General features: G+C 39.0%; 1 protein-coding gene across 1 annotated transcript in view; it reads right to left on the bottom strand.

Annotated features, from left to right (window-relative positions):
- The window catches only part of LOC128647389 (complement C3), a 572,326-nt gene that overhangs the window by 186,892 nt on the left and 363,537 nt on the right, over positions 1 to 21,897 (bottom strand). Inside the window, exon 21 of the mRNA XM_053700176.1 lies at positions 1,554 to 1,605. Coding sequence (XP_053556151.1) covers positions 1,554 to 1,605 — 52 coding nt within the window. The remainder of the gene's footprint in view (positions 1 to 1,553; positions 1,606 to 21,897) is intronic.

The following is a 21,897-nucleotide window of genomic DNA, read 5'->3' as shown; positions in this document are numbered from 1 at the left end:
AGGAGTTAATATCCCATAAGTAATGGATGATCCGTGGACTGGATACACTACAAGAGAAATAAATTTATCAGGTAAGCATAAATTATGTTTTTATAAAAAGTAGCCTCAGTGTATTCTAAGAAAATACTAGTTTATGTAGATGTAGTCATTTTATTACATCCCAAAATACATTTTTTATTTTCTAGTTTTAAAGAATCGATAAATTATTTAATTTTAAAACATCAGATTAAACAGGAATTAACTGCTGGGTAAAAGAAGGCATTTTTTAAGAATCTTAAAATGTTTTTGCTCTACTGCTAGACCACAGAATTAAAAAAAAAAATAGTGTACCAAAGTGTTAAAATGTTATGGAAAATGCAATATTTGCTAAATTAAAAATCAGAGTTATATACAGTAGGTTTTGATATCAAACTCTGTTATAAATCACTCTACATATTATAAAATATACAGCCATACATCTAATAATAAGCAGCTGTCTTTTCTAAAAAAGAAAATAAATACTTAAACTAGATAAAAATGAGACAGCTCTAGTGAAGATCTAAAAAAATAATAGCTCAAACATATAAATAATATCAATATGTTTTACTCAATGTTCTTACAAAGTACAAGCACTAAATAAAAAGCAGAACCCATAGGTCATCTAATACAAGACGACCTACTGGTTATCTATCTTTTTTTTTTTTTAGATCTTTACTGCTAGACCATTGCATGATAGCCTTTTTACAACCTAAAAAAATCTTAATGTTTATGTTTAATGTCATTCATTAATTTAGTTGTAAGATTCTAGTGTTAGTCTTTTAAACCACATTGTATAAATAATGCCTCACAAAAACACAAGCACAAAAATATTTTTTAACACAGGAATATCCAATAAAAAAAAGAAAAGATAAGAAAACAGAAAGAAATAAAGAAAGAAGAGAAAAAAACATTGTATAAATGTAACAAATTAAAATTGATGTGAATGTCTTTTTAAAGAACAGTAAACACCTTAAAATTACAAGACATATCTGTTATTTTGCTGTAGACTAACCAGATCATTTTAAAACAAATTAACATTGTTTCTACTGCAATTGTTTATAAATAGCAAAATTACACCCACAATTTTCCTTATTTGACGGAGCCAATCTGGGTTTTATTCTACGGACAACAAGGCTTGTCACATTCATAATGTTAATATAACATGCATTGTTTTACATATGTAGCTTTGAAAAGTCGGTGGGGTGCAGTTTAAATGAGAGAATATCCTGTTTTCAAAGCTAAATTATATGAAGAGGACAAAATAAATACTGAAAGTGTATTGCAAAGTTGTTTCATTACTCATAACTAAATATTTTATAATAAAATCTTGGGTGTTTACTGTCTCTTTAAGAAAATTTTAACATTCCAAAGTTTCTTTTATTACTTTTGTAAGATTGATGAAACATAATTTACATCATTTACAGAGATAATTTTTATTAAATAAAATGATTATAGGGAAAGTTAAAGACAAAGGTAAAGAGGCGAAGTTTGAAAACATGGGAGATATTCAGTTAAATGATTATTTTTTAACTAACCTGGATTTAGAAGATGACTAAATGTCTTGATCCTCTTTACTTTTCCTTCTGGCTAAGTGTTGTAAAATAAAAACAGAAGCAGATTAAACTTCTTGTACAGTTTAATGAAGAAAACAAATTGCATACTTAGAATATTTTTTCATGTCTATGAGTAAGGCTGTAAATTGCTGAAACGCGTAAGACATTCTATACCAGCTGAGAGTACTATTTTATTCTTTTTATGCTCTTGCCACTTAATAAAGTATACTTAATTTTTATCATCTGGAGGCTTGCTAAAGTTTTTTCCACGTTTTTTTTCTTAGAATATTTTTGTCAAAAATATCTTAAAAATGTTTGTAGGGTAAATAGAATAAAGTTTTTTATAGTAATTTATATGGCTATATGCATGTTGTGAAATAAATATGTCTACGTTTTAGGTATGCTGCCTTTCTACGGAATGAAAGTAAAGACAAGACACGACTCTTTGCTATCTTTACTTTCAGCTATAAGAAATTACCAGGACCATTAAAAAGTGTTGCCCGAGGATTTTCCTTTTAATAAATTATTTATATTGCACTATATTTTATTGGACTTTTTTGAGGGTTTTTATTATGCTCTGTATTTTCCCAAATTCATTGGGCCAGATTACGAGCTGAGCGCTGTTTGTGCACAAGTGATAAGGGTTTATTATGGGTGTTTGCATGCATCAGGTTTATTGCTTGTATTACAAGTTGAAAGTACATGTGACCGCTTGAGCTCAATTAAAGTTAACACCCCGTCGGGTTAGCGCATCCTCAGAGCTGTGGTTAACTGTTTCACGAAACAAAAAAGTGTCACAAAACACACAAAAAATACATTACAAAGTACAGTCACACGAATATATATATATATATATATATATAAAAAGAATACCATCTAATAAAATATATTAAAAACAAATATTCCAAACATAAGTTATAAGGGCTCAAAGATATAAGATCTCAGGAGTAAAAAATAAAACATTGAGATACATACTGTATATATACATGTCTAAATATGTATACGTAAATATATATATATATATATATATATATATATATAAAAATATTAAGCAAAAAGAGTATTCCCAGCACTGTTTCTTTAGGATAACATCCTTGATTGAAGTTTCAAAGACTAAAACAACAGCTACGTTTCGGGCCTACATAGCCCTTACTCATGCATGAGTTAGGGCTATTTAGGCCCGAAACATAGCTGTCGTTTTATTCTTTGAAATGTCAATAAAGGATGTTATCCTAAAGAAACAGTGCTGGGAATACTCTTCTTGCTTTATCTATACCCTAGGGTCTGCAGGACAATAGGCAAGTTGGATTTGAATTGGCTTTACAGTGCTGTACCTTTGCTCTTTTATTGTTATATATATATATATATATATATATATACTGTATATATATATATATATATATATATATATATATATATATATACTGTAGATCTGAAGGACGAAGCACTCTCTGGTCTTATCAAGTGTACAACACAATTTTATCAGACCAACAAGAGTGAAAAGAACAAATAATCATTTAAACCAAATCTAATCCCTCCCCCAACACAGAAATCCGCCAAAATGGTTGCCATGGTGATATCCAGGTATTACAAACTGTGCAACAACAAAAACATAGTATCCACATTGATACAATAGAATAAAACTTTTCAATACCTATTGTTTCTTAAGTGAGCGTAGCTAAAGCGATAATGCTAATAATATCCCTAACCTGAAACCTGTGCGTGTGTCTAAGAAAATTGCACCCAGTAAAATCACTACAATGGGACATATTGTATACGAGATAAAAGATATGTTTTTACATTGTCTGATATATGTAAGACAACAGCCATAGTATATACAGGGCTGGCCTTTGGGCAAGGCGCAGTTAGGGGGCCCTGCCGCAGCAGTTAAAAAAAAAATATTCTGACCTTTTTTTGTGCCATTTTTTTTTTTTGCCATGATTTTTAGGAGGCAGACAGGCAGGGGAGGCCATGAGATACACAGTGAAGGAGACACATGGCACAGACAGGTGACAGCAACTAGTAGCAGTGCAGTGCGGCGGCATGCAGAGTCAGTCACAGAATGAAACAGAGTGGGAGGGAGAGACTGAGAGTCAGTGCCTTGGCCCTTTACTATACTTACGGATAGATTACGAGTTTTTGTCGGTAATGGTGTGCGGTGCTAACGCTCCTTTTTTCCTCACCGCTCACTTAAGACAACGCTGGTATTACGAGTTTTCTGCAACCTGGCATTAGCCTCAGAAAAGTGAGCGTTGAGCAAAATTTAGCTCCACATCTCACCTCAATACCAGCGTTGCTTAAGTCAGCGGTAAGCTGGCTGAACGTGCTTGTGCACGATTTCCCCATAGGAAACAATGGGGCTGAGCAGGCTGAAAAAAAACCTGCAAAAAAGCAGCGTTCAGCTCCTAACGCAGCCCCATTGTTTCCTATGGGGAAATACTTTTTACGTCTGCTCCTAACACCCTAACATGAACCCGAGTCTAAACACCCCTAATCTTACACTTATTAACCCCTAATCTGCCGTACCCGACATCATCGCCACCTGCATTATATTATTAACCCCTAATCTGCCGCTCCGGACACTGCCGCCACCTACATTATACCTATGAACCCCTAATCTACTGCCCCCAACATCGCCGAACCCTACATTATATTTATTAACCCCTAATCTGCCCCCCCAACGTCGCCGCCACTATAATAAATGTATTAACCCCTAAACCTAAGTCTAACCCTAACCCCCCCTAACTTAAATATAATTTAAATACATCTAAATAAATGATTCCTATTTAAAACAAAATACTTACCTGTAAAATAAACCCTAAGATAGCTACAATATAACTAATAATTACATTGTAGCTATCTCAGGATTTATTTTTATTTTACAGGCAACTTTGTATTTATTTTAACTAGGTACAATAGTTATTAAATAGTTATTAACTATTTAATAACTACCTAGCTAAAATAAGTACAAATTTACCTGTAAAATAAACCCTAACCTAAGTTACAATTAAACCTAACACTACACTATCCTTAAATTAATTACATAAAATACCTACAATTAATTACAATTAAATTAAATAAACTAAATTATGAAAAACAACAAACACTAAATTACAAAAAAAAAAAGAAATTACAGATATTTTAAACTAATTACACCTAATCTAATCCCCCTAACAAAATAAAAAAGCCCCCCAAAATAAAAAAAAATCCCTACACTATACTAAATTACATATAGCCCTTAAAAGGGCCTTTTGTGGGGCATTGCCCCAAAGTAATCAGCTCTTTTACCTGAAAAAAAATACAATTCCCCCCCAACATTATAACCCACCACCCACACACCCAACCCTACTCTAAAACCCACCCAATCCCCCCTTAATAAAACCTAACACTAACCCCCTGAAGATCACCCTACCTTGAGCCGTCTTCACACAGCCGGGCACAAGTGGACCTCCAGACCAGCAGAAGTCTTCATCCGATCCGGCCAGAAGAGGACATCCAGACCAGCAGAAGTCTTCATCCAGGAGGCATCTTCTATCTTCTTCCATCCGGAGCGGAGCGGGTCCATCTTGAAGACATCCGACGCAGAGCATCCTCTTCCATCTGACGGTGACTGATTGCATCAGCCAATAGAATTTTTCCTACCTTAATTCTGATTGGCTGATAGGATTCTATCAGCCAATTGGAATTGAAGGGATGCCATCTTGGATGACGTCACTTAAATGAACCTTCATTCTTCAGTCGCCGTCGGATGGAAGAAGATGCTCCGCGTCGGATGTCTTCAAGATGGACTCGCTCCGGATGGAAGAAGATAGAAGATGCCGCCTGGATTAAGACTTCTGCTGGTCTGGATGTCCTCTTCTGGCCGGATCAGATGAAGACTTCTGACGGTCTGGAGGTCCACTTGTGCCCGGCTGGGTGAAGACATCTCAAGGTAGGGTGATCTTCAGGGGGTTAGTGTTAGGTTTTATTAAGGGGGGATTGGGTGGGTTTTAGAGTAGGGTTGGGTGTGTGGGTGGTGGGTTTTAATGTTGGGAAGGTGATTGTATTTTTTTTTACAGGTAAAAGAGCTAATTACTTTGGGGCAATGCCCCGCAAAAGGCCCATTTAAGGGCTATTTGTAATTTAGAATAGGGTAGGGATTTTTTTTATTTTGGGAGGGCTTTTTTATTTTGTTAGGGGGATTAGATTAGGTGTAATTAGTTTTAAATATCTGCAATTTCTTTTTTATTTTCTGTAATTTAGTGTTTGTTGTTTTTCGTAATTTAGTTTATTTAATTTAATTGTAATTAATTGTAGGTATTTTATGTAATTAATTTAATGATAGTGTAGTGTTAGGTGTAATTGTAACTTAGGTTAGGGTTTATTTTACAGGTAAATTTGTACTTATTTTAGCTAGGTAGTTATTAAATAGTTAATAACTATTTAATAACTATTGTACCTAGTTAAAATAAATACAAAGTTGCCTGTAAAATAAAAATAAACCATGAGATAGCTACAATGTAACTATTAGTTATATTGTAGCTATCTTAGGGTTTATTTTATAGGTAAGTATTTAGTTTTAAATAGGAATAATTTATTTAGATGTATTTAAATTATATTTAAGTTATGGGGGGGTTAGGGTTAGACTTAGGTTTAGGGGTTAATAAATTTATTATAGTGGCGGCGACGTTGGCGGCGGCAGATTAGGGGTTAATAAATTTAATATAGTTGCGGCGATGTTGGGGGGGCAGATTAGGGGTTAATAAAATTTAACTAGTGTTTGCGAGGTGGGAGTGCGGCGGTTTAGTGGTTAATACATTTATAACAGTGGCGCCGATGTACGGTCGGCAGATTAGGGGTTAAATCATTTTATTATAGTGTTTGCGATGTGGGGGGCCTCGGTTTAGGGGTTAATAGGTAGTTTATGGGTGTTAGTGTACTTTATAGCACTTTACTTAGGAGTTTTATTTTACGGGGTTAGCCCATAAAACTCTTAACTACTGACTTTAAAATGCGGTAGGAGTCTTGGAGGTAGAGGCTGTACCGCTCACTTTTTAAAGCAATTGTAATACCGGCGTTAGGCAAATCCCATTAAAAAGATAGGATACGCAATTGACGTAAGGGGATTTGCGGTATGCTAAAATCGCGGAAAAAAAGTGAGCGGTACACCTGTACCTGCCTGACTCAGGGGCGGAACTACAGGGGTGCAGCAGGCGCGATTGCGACCGGGCCTGTGAGGTCCCCCTTAATGGGGGGCCGGCCAGCTTCACCAAAATATATTTTCTCTTGTTAAGTGTATCCAGTCCACGGATCATCCATTACTTATGGGATATTAACTCCTCCCCAACAGGAAGTGCAAGAGGATTCACCCAGCAGAGCTGCTATATAGCTCCTCCCCTAACTGCCATTACCAGTCATTCTCTTGCACCCAACGACTAGATAGGATGTGTGAGAGGACTATGGTGATTATATTTAGTTTTATACCTTCAATCAAAAGTTTGTTATTTTATAATAGCACCGGAGTGTGTTATTCCTTCTCTGGTAGAATTTGAAGAAGAATCTACCTGAGTTTTTACTATGATTTTAGCCGGCGTAGTTAAGATCATATTGCTGTTTCTCGGCCATCTGAGGAGAGGTAAACTTCAGATCAGGGGACAGCGGGCAGATTAATCTGCAAAGAGGTATGTAGCAGCTTATTATTTTCTGACAATGGAATTGATGAGAAAATTCTGCCATACCAATATAATGTAAACTCAGCCTTAAATGCAGTAGCAGCAACTGGTATCAGGCTGTCATGTATGTATATTTTACACTTCAGTATTCTGGGGAATGGCACTTCACTGGAATTATACTGTGTGCATAAGACTTTAGCCTAATTTGCAGGGACTGGCAACAGGCTCTTTAATAACACTTAATTTATGTTAAACGTTTTTTGCTGGCATGTAAAATCGTTTCATTTTCTGAGGTACTGGGTGAATAAAATGTTTTGGGCATTATTTTTTCCACTTGGCAGTTGTTTTATTTAATTTATGACAGTTTACTGATCTCTCTCACTGTTGTGTGTGAGGGGGAGGTCAAAAAATTCAGTCAGAAGCTCATTGTATTTCCTGCATGATCCGGTTCATCTCTACAGAACTCAGGGGTCTTCAAAACTTGTTTTGAGGGAGGTAATCATTCACAGCAGAGCTGTGAGATTGTAGTTGACTGTGATAAAAAAACGTTTATTTCTGTAACTTTTTTTTCTGCTATCAGGGTTAGTTATCCTTCGCTAATGGGAACAAGCCTTTGCTAAAATTGTGTTTTTTACAAAGATTTGATGCTATAACCTTTCAGTTTATTAACTTTCAACTGTCATAACTCTTTCTGTGCTTCTTATAGGCACAGTACGTTTTCATATTATAGTAAATTACTTGAAAAGTATTTCCAAGTTGCTAGTTTATTTGCTAGTGTGTTAAACATGTCTGATTCAGAGGAAGACATCTGTGCTATATGTGCTAATGCCAAAGTGGAGCCCAATAGAAATTTATGTACTAACTGTATTGATGCTACTTTAAATAAAAGTCAATCTGTACAAATTGAACACATTTCACCAAACAACGAGGGGAGAGTTATGCCGACTAACTCGCCTCACGTGTCAGTACCTGCATCTCCCGCTCAGGGGGTGCGTGATATTGTGGCGCCGAGTACATCTGGGCGGCCATTACAAATCACATTACAGGATATGGCTACTGTTATGACTGAAGTTTTGGCTAAATTACCAGAACTAAGAGGTAAGCGTGATCACTCTGGGGTGAGAACAGAGTGCGCTGATAATGTTAGGGCCATGTCAGATACTGCGTCACAACTTGCAGAACATGAGGACGGAGAGTTTCATTCTGCGGCTGACGGTTCTGATCCAAACAGATTGGATTCAGATATTTCAAATTTTAAATATTTTGCGGTACCGTCGAGTACTGACGTTTTTCCTATACCTAAGAGACTTACTGAAATTGTTACTAAGGAGTGGGATAGACCCGGTGTGCCGTTCTCACCCCCTCCGATATTTAGAAAGATGTTTCCAATAGACACCACCACACGGGACTTATGGCAAACGATCCCTAAGGTGGAGGGAGCAGTTTCTACTTTAGCTAAGCGTACCACTATCCCGGTGGAGGATAGCTGTGCCTTTTCAGATCCAATGGATAAAAAGTTAGAGGGTTACCTTAAGAAAATGTTTGTTCAACAAGGTTTTATATTGCAACCCCTTGCATGCATTGCGCCTGTCACGGCTGCAGCAGCATTTTGGTTTGAGTCTCTGGAAGGGACACTTGAATCAGCTCCATTAGATGAGATTACACACAGGCTTAAAGCTCTTAAGTTAGCTAACTCATTTATTTCAGATGCCGTAGTACATTTAACTAAGCTTACGGCTAAGAATTCCGGATTCAGGCGCGCAGAGCACTGTGGCTAAAATCCTGGTCAGCTGACGTTACTTCTAAGTCTAAATTTCTTAATATACCTTTCAAAGGGCAGACCTTATTCGGGCCCGGATTGAAAGAAATTATCGCTGACATTACAGGAGGTAAAGGCCATGCCCTGCCTCAAGACAGAGCCAAACCTAAGGCTAGACAATCTAATTTTCGTTCCTTTCAGAATTTCAAAGCAGGAGCAGCATCAACTTCCTCTGCTCCAAAACAAGAAGGATCTGTTGCTCGCTACAGACAAGGCTGGAGACCTAACCAGTCCTGGAACAAGGGCAAGCAGGCCAGGAAACTTGCTGGTGCCCCTAAAACAGCATGAATTGAGGGCCCCCGATCCGGGAACGGATCTAGTGGGGGGCAGACTTTCTCTCTTCGCCCAGGCTTGGGCAAGAGATGTCCAGGATCCCTGGGCGCTAGAGATAATATCTCAGGGATACCTTCTGGACTTCAAATACTCTCCCCCAAGAGAGAGATTTCATCTGTCAAGGTTGTCAACAAACCAAATAAAGAAAGAGGCGTTTCTACGCTGCGTACAAGAGCTTTTATTAATGGGAGTAATCCATCCAGTTCCACGGTCGGAACAGGGACAAGGGTTTTACTCAAATCTGTTTGTGGTTCCCAAAAAAGAGGGAACTTTCAGGCCAATCCTGGATTTAAAGATCCTAAACAAATTCCTAAGAGTTCCATCGTTCAAAATGGAGACTATTCGGACAATTTTACCCATGATCCAAAAGGGTCAGTACATGACCACAGTGGATTTAAAGGATGCTTACCTTCACATACCGATTCACAAAGATCATTACCGGTATCTAAGGTTTGCCTTTCTAGACAGGCATTACCAGTTTGTAGCTCTTCCATTCGGATTGGCTACGGCTCCGAGAATCTTCACAAAGGTTCTGGGTGCTCTTCTGGCGGTACTAAGACCGCGAGGAATTGCGGTAGCTCCGTACCTAGACGACATTCTGATACAAGCTTCAAGCTTTCAAACTGCCAAGTCTCATACAGAGTTAGTACTGGCATTTCTAAGGTCGCATGGATGGAAGGTGAACGAAAAGAAGAGTTCTCTCTTTCCACTCACAAGAGTTCCCTTCTTGGGGACTCTTATAGATTCTGTAGAAATGAAGATTTACCTGACAGAAGACAGGTTAACAAAGCTTCAAAATGCATGCCGTGTCCTTCATTCCATTCAACACCCGTCAGTAGCTCAATGCATGGAGGTGATCGGCTTAATGGTAGCAGCAATGGACATAGTACCCTTTGCACGCCTACATCTCAGACCGCTGCAATTGTGCATGCTAAGTCAGTGGAATGGGGATTACTCAGACTTGTCCCCTACTCTGAATCTGGATCAAGAGACCAGAAATTCTCTTCTATGGTGGCTTTCTCGGCCACATCTGTCCAGGGGGATGCCATTCAGCAGGCCGGACTGGACAATTGTAACAACAGACGCCAGCCTACTAGGTTGGAGCGCTGTCTGGAATTCTCTGAAGGCTCAGGGACAATGGAATCAGGAGGATAGTCTCCTACCAATAAACATTCTGGAATTGAGAGCAGTTCTCAATGCCCTTCTGGCTTGGCCCCAGTTAACAACTCGGGGGTTCATCAGGTTTCAGTCGGACAACATCACGACTGTAGCTTACATCAACCATCAGGGAGGGACAAGAAGCTCCCTAGCAATGATGGAAGTATAAAAGATAATTCGCTGGGCAGAGTCTCACTCTTGCCACCTGTCAGCAATCCACATCCCGGGAGTGGAGAACTGGGAGGCGGATTTCTTAAGTCGTCAGACTTTTCATCCGGGGGAGTGGGAACTTCATCCGGAGGTCTTTGCCCAAATACTTCGACGTTGGGGCAAACCAGAGATAGATCTCATGGCGTCTCGACAGAACGCCAAGCTTCCTCGTTACGGGTCCAGATCCAGGGATCCGGGAGCGGTTCTGATAGATGCTTTGACAGCACCTTGGACCTTCGGGATGGCTTATGTGTTTCCACCCTTCCCGATGCTTCCTCGATTGATTGCCAGAATCAAACAGGAGAGAGCATCAGTGATTCTAATAGCGCCTGCATGGCCACGCAGGACTTGGTATGCAGATCTAGTGGACATGTCATCCTGTCCACCTTGGTCGCTACCTCTGAAACAGGACCTTCTGATCCAGGGTCCCTTCAAACATCAAAATCTAATTTCTCTGAAGCTGACTGCTTGGAAATTGAACGCTTGATTTTATCAAAACGTGGTTTTTCTGAGTCAGTTATTGATACCTTAATACAGGCTAGGAAGCCTGTTACCAGAAAGATTTACCATAAGATATGGCGCAAATACTTATATTGGTGCGAATCCAAGAGTTACTCATGGAGTAAGGTTAGGATTCCGAGGATATTGTCTTTTCTACAAGAAGGTTTAGAAAAGGGTTTATCCGCTAGTTCCTTAAAGGGACAGATTTCAGCTCTGTCCATTCTTTTACACAAACGTCTGTCAGAAGTTCCGGACGTTCAAGCTTTTTGTCAGGCTTTAGCTAGGATCAAGCCTGTGTTTAAAACTGTTGCTCCACCATGGAGTTTGAACTTAGTTCTTAATGTTTTACAGGGGGTTCCGTTTGAACCCCTTCATTCCATTGATATCAAGTTGTTATCTTGGAAAGTTCTGTTTTTAATGGCGATTTCCTCGGCTCGAAGAGTCTCTGAGTTATCTGCCTTACATTGTGATTCTCCTTATCTGATTTTTCATTCAGACAAGGTAGTTCTGCGTACTAAACCTGGGTTCCTACCTAAGGTGGTCACTAACAGGAATATCAATCAAGAGATTGTGGTTCCATCTTTGTGTCCTAATCCTTCTTCGAAAAAGGAACGTCTGCTACACAATCTAGATGTAGTCCGTGCCCTGAAATTTTATCTACAGGCAACTAAGGATTTTCGACAAACGTCTTCCCTGTTTGTCGTTTATTCTGGTCAGAGGAGAGGTCAAAAAGCTTCGGCTACCTCTCTCTCCTTTTGGCTTCGTAGCATAATATGGTTAGCCTATGAGACTGCTGGACAGCAGCCTCCTGAAAGAATTACAGCACATTCTACTAGAGCTGTGGCTTCCATTTGGGCCTTTAAGAATGAGGCTTCTGTTGAACAGATTTGCAAGGCTGCAACTTGGTCTTCTCTTCATACTTTTTCCAAATTTTACAAATTTGACACTTTTGCTTCTTCGGAGGCTGTTTTTGGGAGAAAGGTTCTTCAGGCAGTGGTTCCTTCCGTATAAAGAGCCTGCCTGTCCCTCCCGTCATCCGTGTACTTTAGCTTTGGTATTGGTATCCCATAAGTAATGGATGATCCGTGGACTGGATACACTTAACAAGAGAAAACATAATTTATGCTTACCTGATAAATTTATTTCTCTTGTAGTGTATCCAGTCCACGGCCCGCCCTGTCACTTTAAGGCAGGTAATTTTTCCATTAAACTACAGTCACCACTGCACCCTATGGTTTTCCTTTCTCTGCATGTTTTCGGTCGAATGACTGGTAATGGCAGTTAGGGGAGGAGCTATATAGCAGCTCTGCTGGGTGAATCCTCTTGCACTTCCTGTTGGGGAGGAGTTAATATCCCATAAGTAATGGATGATCCGTGGACTGGATACACTACAAGAGAAATAAATTTATCAGGTAAGCATAAATTATGTTTTTTTTTTAACTTTTATTAAAAAAAAAATCAATATATATTTTTTACCTGCCTGTGCACGTAACAATTCAGACTGTTTAGTGACTAGGGGTAACAATGTTTACCTGGCATTGCATTGGCCGCCTGGAACTTAGTTCCATCGTGATCCCTGACTACTGACTGGTCTGACTCTGAGACTGAGTGGGCGCAGACAGAGGCAGGCTTTCTGGCAGCTGAGCGAAGAGGGCAGCGATAGGAGAGTGAGGTAAGCATTCACACTCAGATTCTCTAGTGCGGGGCTGTGAACTTGTAGGGGAGGGCCCCCTGCCAGCATGTATGGAGAAATAATTATCAGTGTCGCTGTCGGGGAAGGCAAAGGGAGCGACAGCTTCTGCAATATTCTGCATTACGCAGAGGAATTAAAAAAATGTGTGTAGTGAATGAAACTCTTTTTTTTTTTTTTCCTCTTCCCTCACGGTTCCACTGCTGTACTTTCTTAGCACGATCTGCATTCTGGCAGTCACTTCCCTCTCCCTTCCCCTCCCTCTCTCCCTTCCCGAGTGCGGTGCTGATCAACGTCTCACTACTTCAGCCAGAGCACAGTTTAGTCTGATTCTCCAGCCAGATAGCAACAATTATTAATGGTAAGAGAGGTGCAAAGGGCAGTTTATTGCTAATGGAAATCTGTTTCTTTGATGTGCACCAAGCATTCCTCCCTCATAGCAGTTTTTTTTCTAATTCTTCCCTTTTTCGTTTTCAGTGTATTGGAGATGAGTGAGGCCTGCTGTATTAGTATATGCAGCATAAGGATTAACTCTTTATTGTTACAGAAATAGGTTACTTTTATAGTTTTATACCCCAACTTGTTATGTACTTGCCCCCCCCCCTCCCCTGCACAGCCCAGTTTAACATATAATTTATGCTTATGGATTTTTAGTAAAAAAAATATAGGACCTAATCTATTTTACAATATTTACATATAATTTACATAAACCAAATGTAGCTTAGGTTTAAAAAGCAACTTCAGCAAGATGTATTACTTAAACCCTTTGAAATGTTAGTATTGGCAAAAAAAGGGATAGGTGAGGAACTCTGATTCTCTGATTTATAGAAAATAGTATTTCACAGTCAGCCAAGGGTTTTCACTATTACTATTTTCCCCTTGCTAAAATAAATATATATAAATTTCTCCAGCAGGAATTCTCCAACAAAAGTTAAAACTCAAGTCACTGGGTGCTGGACTGGAACTATATATAGAAGAAAAGGACCAGACTTTGGATTTAACACAATATTATGCCTTTAATGTGACTGTCTGAGGAAGGTGTGAGTATCTAAAAATGTCACATTCAAGCCTTAATGGTGTGTTAAATCCAGAGAGTGCTGCTCTGTGTGCATGTGTGTGTATGTATGTATGTATGTGTGTGTGTGTGTATATATATATATATAAAGATAAAGATAGATATATACACATGTGTATTTATTAGGTAGATAATAATATGGCTGCCCAGAAAATTACTATCTCTTACATTTTAGACACATTTGTCAAGCCTTGCTCTATACCCCATCTATCAGATTGAGATAATGTTATGCTTGGACACCCTGAACGCTTTCTAAACTCCTGCAAGGTGACCATTTATCCCCCATAGCTGTTGTGAACAGTCTGTCTAGAGTAAACATGGCATTAATGCTTCTGCTTGCAATGTTTTTTCTATGGTACCTAAAATTGAGTTCAAGAAATGTATGTTAGTAAACAACTATTCATTTTATTTAATCACTGTTTTATGTGTGTGGCACCTTGCAGCATGGCTCAAAGGGACTAGAATGATTCAGAGAGAGCATGTGATTTTAAACAACTTTCTAATTTACTTCTATTATCTAATTTGTTTTGTTCTCTTGGTATTCTTTGTAGAAAAGCATACCTAGGTAGGCTCAGTCGCTAATTATTGGTGGCTGCACATATATACCTCATATTATTGGCTCACCCTTGTGCATTACTGTTTCTTCAAAAAAGGATACCACGAGAATTAAGCAAATTAGATAATAGAAGCAAACTGAAAAATTGTTTAAAATTGATTTATCTATCTGAAAATATAAAAGAAAACCTTTGAATTTCATTTTGCTTCAAGTAGTTTGTGTTTGGTATAGACTGTGAATTGGGAGGAATTTGCAAGCTGTGAGCTCTCTCCAACAAGTCTCACAAAGCATATGTGCATTAGATGATGTATATGCTCTGAGCTGCTTATTTTTCTTAGACACTATTATCTTTGTGTGTAGATGCACACATTATACACATTATAGGTAGCAATATTTGTCTATCTACAGGCAGTTCTTCAAAGCATAAATATACTCTTTCTATAGTCAAAATTATTTAGCTGTTTAATGTTATTAATGCATAGTGTGTACTCTGCAAAACATTATTTGCTGCGCTGTGTGTGGCGCAAAATATTTAGGGTTTGACCTGAACTAAAGGTAGAAACCCTAGTGGGCTGCTTTGTATTAAAATGCCTGGTCTAGCCCTGTTCATGACAGGACTCATCCCTAGACTGCCATAAGTTTTTGTTGGGGGGAGTAAATGTATCAAAATCATGGTTTTTTTTTTTGGGGGGGGGGCCTTCATGGATTCTTGCACTGGGGCCCTGCGGTTTCTAGTTACGCCTCTGGCCTGACTCGTAATACCAGTGGGCGTTAAAAAGCAGCGTTAGGACCCCTTAACGCTGCTTTTTAACCCTAACGCAAGACTCGTAATCTAGGCATTAGTAAGTTGTTGACAGTCTATCAGTAAGTGGTGGTGTCTGAAACTGTGACACTTGACTATGACTTCTTGTGACTTGTTGTTGTGGGTCGGCAGGTCCCTGTGTGGGAGCACTGGGAGATGGAGTGATAGTGTTCAGACTGTAGGGAGAGCCTAGAGGACTGGGACTCTGGGGAGTAGTACGGTGGGACCGAGGAGCGGTCAGCGGAGCCTGGAGGACAGTCAGAGCAGAGGCAGAGCTCAAAGAGGCCTGTAGAGTCAGACAAGGGTCAAGTAAAGTAGTCAGGGGCAGGGCTGGTGGTATAATTAGCATGCTAAATAAATGTGGTGAGCATCACCACATGTATCTCCAGTTTGATGCTCACCACATATATTTAGCACTGCTATGTCACTATATGCTGCACAAGATACAATACTCTCTTCAATCTGATGCCCACCACTTGTATTTAGCACTGCTATGTCACTATCTGCTGCAGAAGGTGCAATACTCTTTTCAATCTGATGCTCACCACTTGTATTTAGCACTGCTATGTCACTATCTGCTGCACAAGGTACAATACTCTCTCCAGTGTGATGCTCACCACTTGTATTTAGCACTGATATGTCACTATCTGCTGCAGAAGGTACAATACTCTCCCCAGTGTGATGCTCACCACTTGTATTTAGCACTGATATGTCACTATCTGCTGCACAGGGTACAATACTCTCTCCAGTGTGATGCTCACCACATGTATTTAGCACTGCTATGTCACTATCTGCTGCAGAAGGTACAATATTCTCTCCAGTGTGATGCTCACCACATGTATTTAGCACTGCTATGTCACTATCTGCTGCAGAAGGTACAATACTCTCTTCAATCTGATTCTCGCCACATGTATTTAGCACTTCTATGTTACTATCTGCTGCACGATGTACAATAATCTCTACAATCTGTTGCTCACCACATGTATTTAGCACTGCTATGTCACTATCTGCTGCACAAGGTACAATACTCTCTCCAGTGTGATGCTCACCACTTGTATTTAGCACTGTTATGTCACTATCTGCTGCACAAGGTACAATACTCTCTCCAGTTTGTCTATGTGCTGCACAATGTACAATACTCTCTACAATCTGCTGCTCACCACATGTATTTAGCACTGCTATGTCCCTATCTGCTGCACAAGGTGCAATACTCTCTCCAGTATGATGCTCACCACTTGTATTTAGCACTGCTATGTCACTATCTGCTGCACAATGTACAATACTCTTTTCAATCTGATGCTCACCACTTGTATTTAGCACTGCTATCTTACTATCTGCTGCACAGGGTACAATACTCTTTTCAATCTGATGCTCACCACTTGTATTTAGCACTGCTATGTCACTATCTGCTGCACAAGGTACAATACTCTCTCCAGTGTGATGCTCACCACTTGTATTTAGCACTGCTATGTCACTATCTGCTGCACAATGCACAATACTCTCTCCAGTGTGCTGCTCATCACATGTATTTAGCACTGTTATGTCCCTATCTGCTGCACAAGGTACAATACTCTCTCCAGTGTGCTGCTCACCACTTGTATTTAGCACTGCTATGTCACTATCTGTTGCACAATATACAATACTCTTTTCAATCTGATGCTCACCACTTGTATTTAGCACTGCTATCTCACTATCTGCTGCACAGGGTACAATACTCTCTTCAATCTGATTCTCACCACTTGTATTTAGCACTGCTATGTCACTATCTGCTGCACAAGGTACAATACTCTCTCCAGTGTGATGCTCACCACTTGTATTTAGCACTGCTATGTCACTTTCAGCTGCACAATGTACAATACTATCTCTAGTGTGATGCTCAATACTTGTATTTAGCACTACTATGTCACTATATGCTGGACAATGTACAATACTCTCTCCAGTGTGATGCTCACCACTTGTATTTAGCACTGCTATGTCACTATCTGCTGCAGAAGGTGCAATACTCTCTCCAGTGTGAAGCTCACCACATGTATTTAGCACTGCTATGTCACTATCTACTGCACACTTTAAAATACTCTCTCCAATGTGATGCTTGCCACATTTATTTAGCATTGCTATGTCACTATCTACTGCACATATCACAATACTCTCTCCAGTGTGATGCTCACCAAAAGTATTTAGCACTGCTATGTCACTATCTGCTGCACAAGGTACAATACTTTCTCCAGTGTGATGTTTACCACATTTATTTAGCACTGCTATGTCACTATCTACTGCACATTTTACAATACTTTCTCCAGTGTGATGCTCACTACATTTATTTAGCACTTGTGTGTCACTATCTGCTGCACAAAGTACAATACACTCTCCAGTGTGATGCTCACCACATTTATTTAGCACTGCTATGTCACTATCTACTGCACATTTTACAATACTCTCTCCAATGTGATGCTCGCCACATTTATTTAGCACTGCTGTGTCACTATCTGCTGCACATTGTACAATACACTCTCCAGTGTAATGCTCACCACATTTATTTAGTACTACTATGTCACTATCTACTGCACATTTTACAATACTCAGTGGAGAGAGTATTGTAAAATGTGCAGTAGACATAGCAGTGCTAAATAAATGTGGTGAGCATCACACTGGAGAGTGTATTGTACATTGTGCAGCATATAGTGACACAGCAGTGCTGTGTGTGGGGGCTGTGTGTGTGTGGGGGGGCTGTGTGGGCTGTGTGTGTGTGTGTGGGCTGTGTGTGTGTATGGGCTGTGTGTGTGTGTGTGTGTGGGCTATGTGTGTGTGTGGGCTGTGGGTGTGGGCTGTATGTGTGTGTTGGCTGTTTGTGTGTGGGATGTGTGTGGGTTGTGTGTGTGTGGGCTGTGTGTGTGTGGGCTGTGTGTGTGTGGGGGGGGCTGTGTGTGGGGAAGGGGCTGTGTGTGTGGGCTGTGTGTGTCTGTGGGGTGTGTGTGTGGGCTGTGTGGGCTGTGTGTGTGCTGTGCGTGTGTGTGTGTGTGTGTGTGTGTGTGTGTGTGGACTGTGTGTGTGTGGGCTGTGTGTGTGGGCTGTGTGTGTGTGTGTGAACTGTGTGTGTGGGGGCTGTGTGAGCTGAGTGTGTGTGTGTGGGCTGTGTGTGGGCTGTGTGTGTGTGTGTACACCTGTGTATGTATATATCTGTGCACCTGTGTATGTTTCTGAGTGTGTGGATGTATGTGTATATAAGAATATCTGTGTGTGTATTATATCTGTGTGTTTGTGTGGTACAGTGCATTGCCCCATTTCTTTTAAGTATTTTTTGTTCTAGGTAGAGGCCGCGCGCTGTCAATCTGCCTAGGGACCTGCACTTGCTAGGGCCGGCCCTGGCGTCTCTGTAATGTTCTTGTTATCATAAGAAAACACATAAAAATAAGGCCCAGTTCAACTCAACTGTTCCTAATTGTCAGCATAATTCTTCATTAGATACATAAACAGTTGTTACAATAGTACAAATGGTATATTGCAATATATACACTGTTATAGCGCTCCACATTAGTGGATTTATATGTTTTTTTATATATAAAATGTTGTGCATTACCTTAAATGATTTTTCTTCTATTTTTTTTTTTCATTTTAAAAGCTGTGGAGGCGGGTTGGGGGTGGAGATTGAACGGGATTGGGGGTGGAGATTGGTCGGTTTGGGGACGGAGATTGGGCGGAGCGGGGAAAAAGGGGGCCCCATTTTGTCATTCTGCCTTGGGCCCCGCAATGGGCTGTTCTATATGGGCAAGACCTAGGACGACATAAAAAAGAGGATGGCAAACCATCAGAGTGCCATCCCTATGGCCATAGAAAAAGGAGACAGTGACCAACCTGTAGCGAGACATTTTGCACATAAAGGACATACGGTAAAAGACTTAAGATTTCAGCTGATTGATCATGTTCCGCCACTGATTCGTGGTGGCGATAGAAATAAACTTTTACTGCAAGCTGAGGCTCGCTGGATACATAAGTTGGACACTGTACAGTCTAGGGGACTAAACGCAAGTATCGATTGGCATTGTTTTCTGTAAACTAGTTGTCTAGGCCTTAAATAATTAGGTTGGAACGTTATTACAATATGCTCTACCCACTGCCATATGTTGTTGTACAATATTAGCATAATGTATAGATATTTGAGTCCTTAATATTGTCTACGATACAATGGACCATCATTTGATCCATATATATACATAGGATCTATACCTGTGAGATCCTGTCTTTTGGCCCATACAACAGGATACTTCTGGTTTCATTTCTTGCTAACTATGCCATAGATACAAGTGTCTTAGGGCCGTAGGCATCTGATATCTGATTTGTTTGAATTTTGAATAATCAGCCTGGCTCACTTTAGTCTTTGTTAGTTCTTAGCTGTTAACTTTTGATAATTTTGTGTTGTAATTTATTTTTGGTGTTGAAATAGCAACATAACATTTCAATTTATTTTTGGTGTTTAAATAGCAACATAAAATTATTTTTTTTATTTTCCCAACTTTTACATTTGATTCATAGATATACATAGGATCTATACCTGTGAGATCCTGTCTTTTGGCCCGTACAACAGGATATTTTTTTAGTTTAATTTCTTGCTAACTATGCCATAGATACAATTGTCCTAGGGCGGTAAGCACCTGACATCTGATTTGTCTGAATTTAAATAATCAGCCTGACTCATTTTGTCTTTGACAAATTTTGGTAGTTCTTAGTTGCTAACTTTTGATCATTTTTTGTCGATGTTTATTTTTGGTGTTGAAATAGCAACATAAAATGTATCTTATGTTGAAATAGCAACATAAAATTTGTTCTTATTTTCTCAACTTTTACATTGCAAATGTACTATGTATATATCATATGCTATGCCAACACATCTATCAGAGTTTATAAGATGATCTATTTTTGGTTTTATTTCGGTTTTTTATCTTTGAGCCTAATTCAACCAGTTGTTATCTTGTGGCTCTATCACGGATGTACCACATTATCTAGCTTGCCTCTGTATAGTGACTTTCACTTATTTCTTAATAATCCACCCGTTATGTTATAGGGACCTACTATTGCTAGGATCATGACACAATTAGTCGTATGATATGTAAGTTAGACACAGTCTATGACACAATAACACACGTCCCATATGGGCGGGGCCAAGCTGAATCAGCTCTTATACTGTCATGGCTTTATTGTAATGCATGCCGTATGTGACAGATAATCCTTATAGCATGATCAGCCTTTGAAACAATAACGGTAAGCATCAACAGCACAATCTGATAACATATATACTATGGCTGCTGTCCTACATATTTCAGACAATGTAAAAACATATATTTTATCTCGTATACAATATGTCCCATTGTAGTGATTTTACTGGGTGCAATTTTCTTAGACACGCACAGGGTTCAGGTTAGGGAGATTATTAGCATTATCCCTTTAGCTACGCTAACTTAAAAAACAATAGGTATTGCAAAGTTTTATTCTATTGTATCAATGTGGATACTTTGTTTTTGCTGTTGCACAATTTGTAACGCCTGGATATCACCATGGTAACCATTTTGATGGATTTCTGTGTTGGGGGAGGGATGAGATTTGGTTTAAATGATTGTTTGTTCTTTTCACTCTTGTTGGTCTGATGAAGGGGTGAACAACCCGAAATATCACTGTAAATAAAATTGTGTTGTACACTTGACCAGAGAGTGCTTCATCCTTCAGCTCTATCTACTACTCTTAGCACCCTGGCATATGAAGCTTGTTAGTGGGAGTTCACCTTTCTCTACATGTTTATATATACAGTATAAACTGTATATGCATTTGTCTCTATATGTGTACTTATGTATTTATGTGTTTATATATGTATTTACAGACATATATACAATTATAAACACATAACTTTACACACATAAGACATATATATAAGTGCATTGGAGCCTTTGGCAGTTAAGTAGATGACAACATAAAAAAACATATTTATGCAATATTCAAATTTAACAAAAGGTTTTAACTAAGTATTTACTGTAAATATTTTGCATTCCAAGGTCCTATATATAATTATATATATATATATATATAGTATGTAAATAAAGGTATAAATATTGTACCAAAATACCATCAAAAATATGTAAAAATATAAATATTTCTAACTTCCACTTTTTGCTCTCATCAGGTAAACGCACGAGCAAAACAGTTTACTTTCAACTCATAATAGGAGTGCAACCCGACACTAGCAAAAAGCTAACTTCTAGCGCAGTTAACGCTCGAGCGGGAGCGTCAAAATGCGCTCCACTTGTAATCTTGCCCTGTATTGACTACATTTGTACAATTGTATATTTGATACATTGGCCTGTGCAACCCTTATTTATGCTTTGTATAGGTTATCAATTTACTTTTATATACTTTCTTTGGAATGTTCATAATTATATCATTTTTAAAATCAGTGTTATAGAAAATCACTTAAAGGGACATTGAACCCAAATTTATTTCTTTTGTGATTCAGATAGAGCATGAAATTTTAAGCAGCTTTCTAAT

The sequence above is a fragment of the Bombina bombina genome, chromosome 2 (assembly GCF_027579735.1).
Source record: "Bombina bombina isolate aBomBom1 chromosome 2, aBomBom1.pri, whole genome shotgun sequence".
Taxonomy (NCBI): domain Eukaryota; kingdom Metazoa; phylum Chordata; class Amphibia; order Anura; family Bombinatoridae; genus Bombina; species Bombina bombina.
The sequence above is the reverse complement of the archived record's forward strand: the minus strand, read 5'-3'. Positions and strand labels throughout refer to the sequence as shown.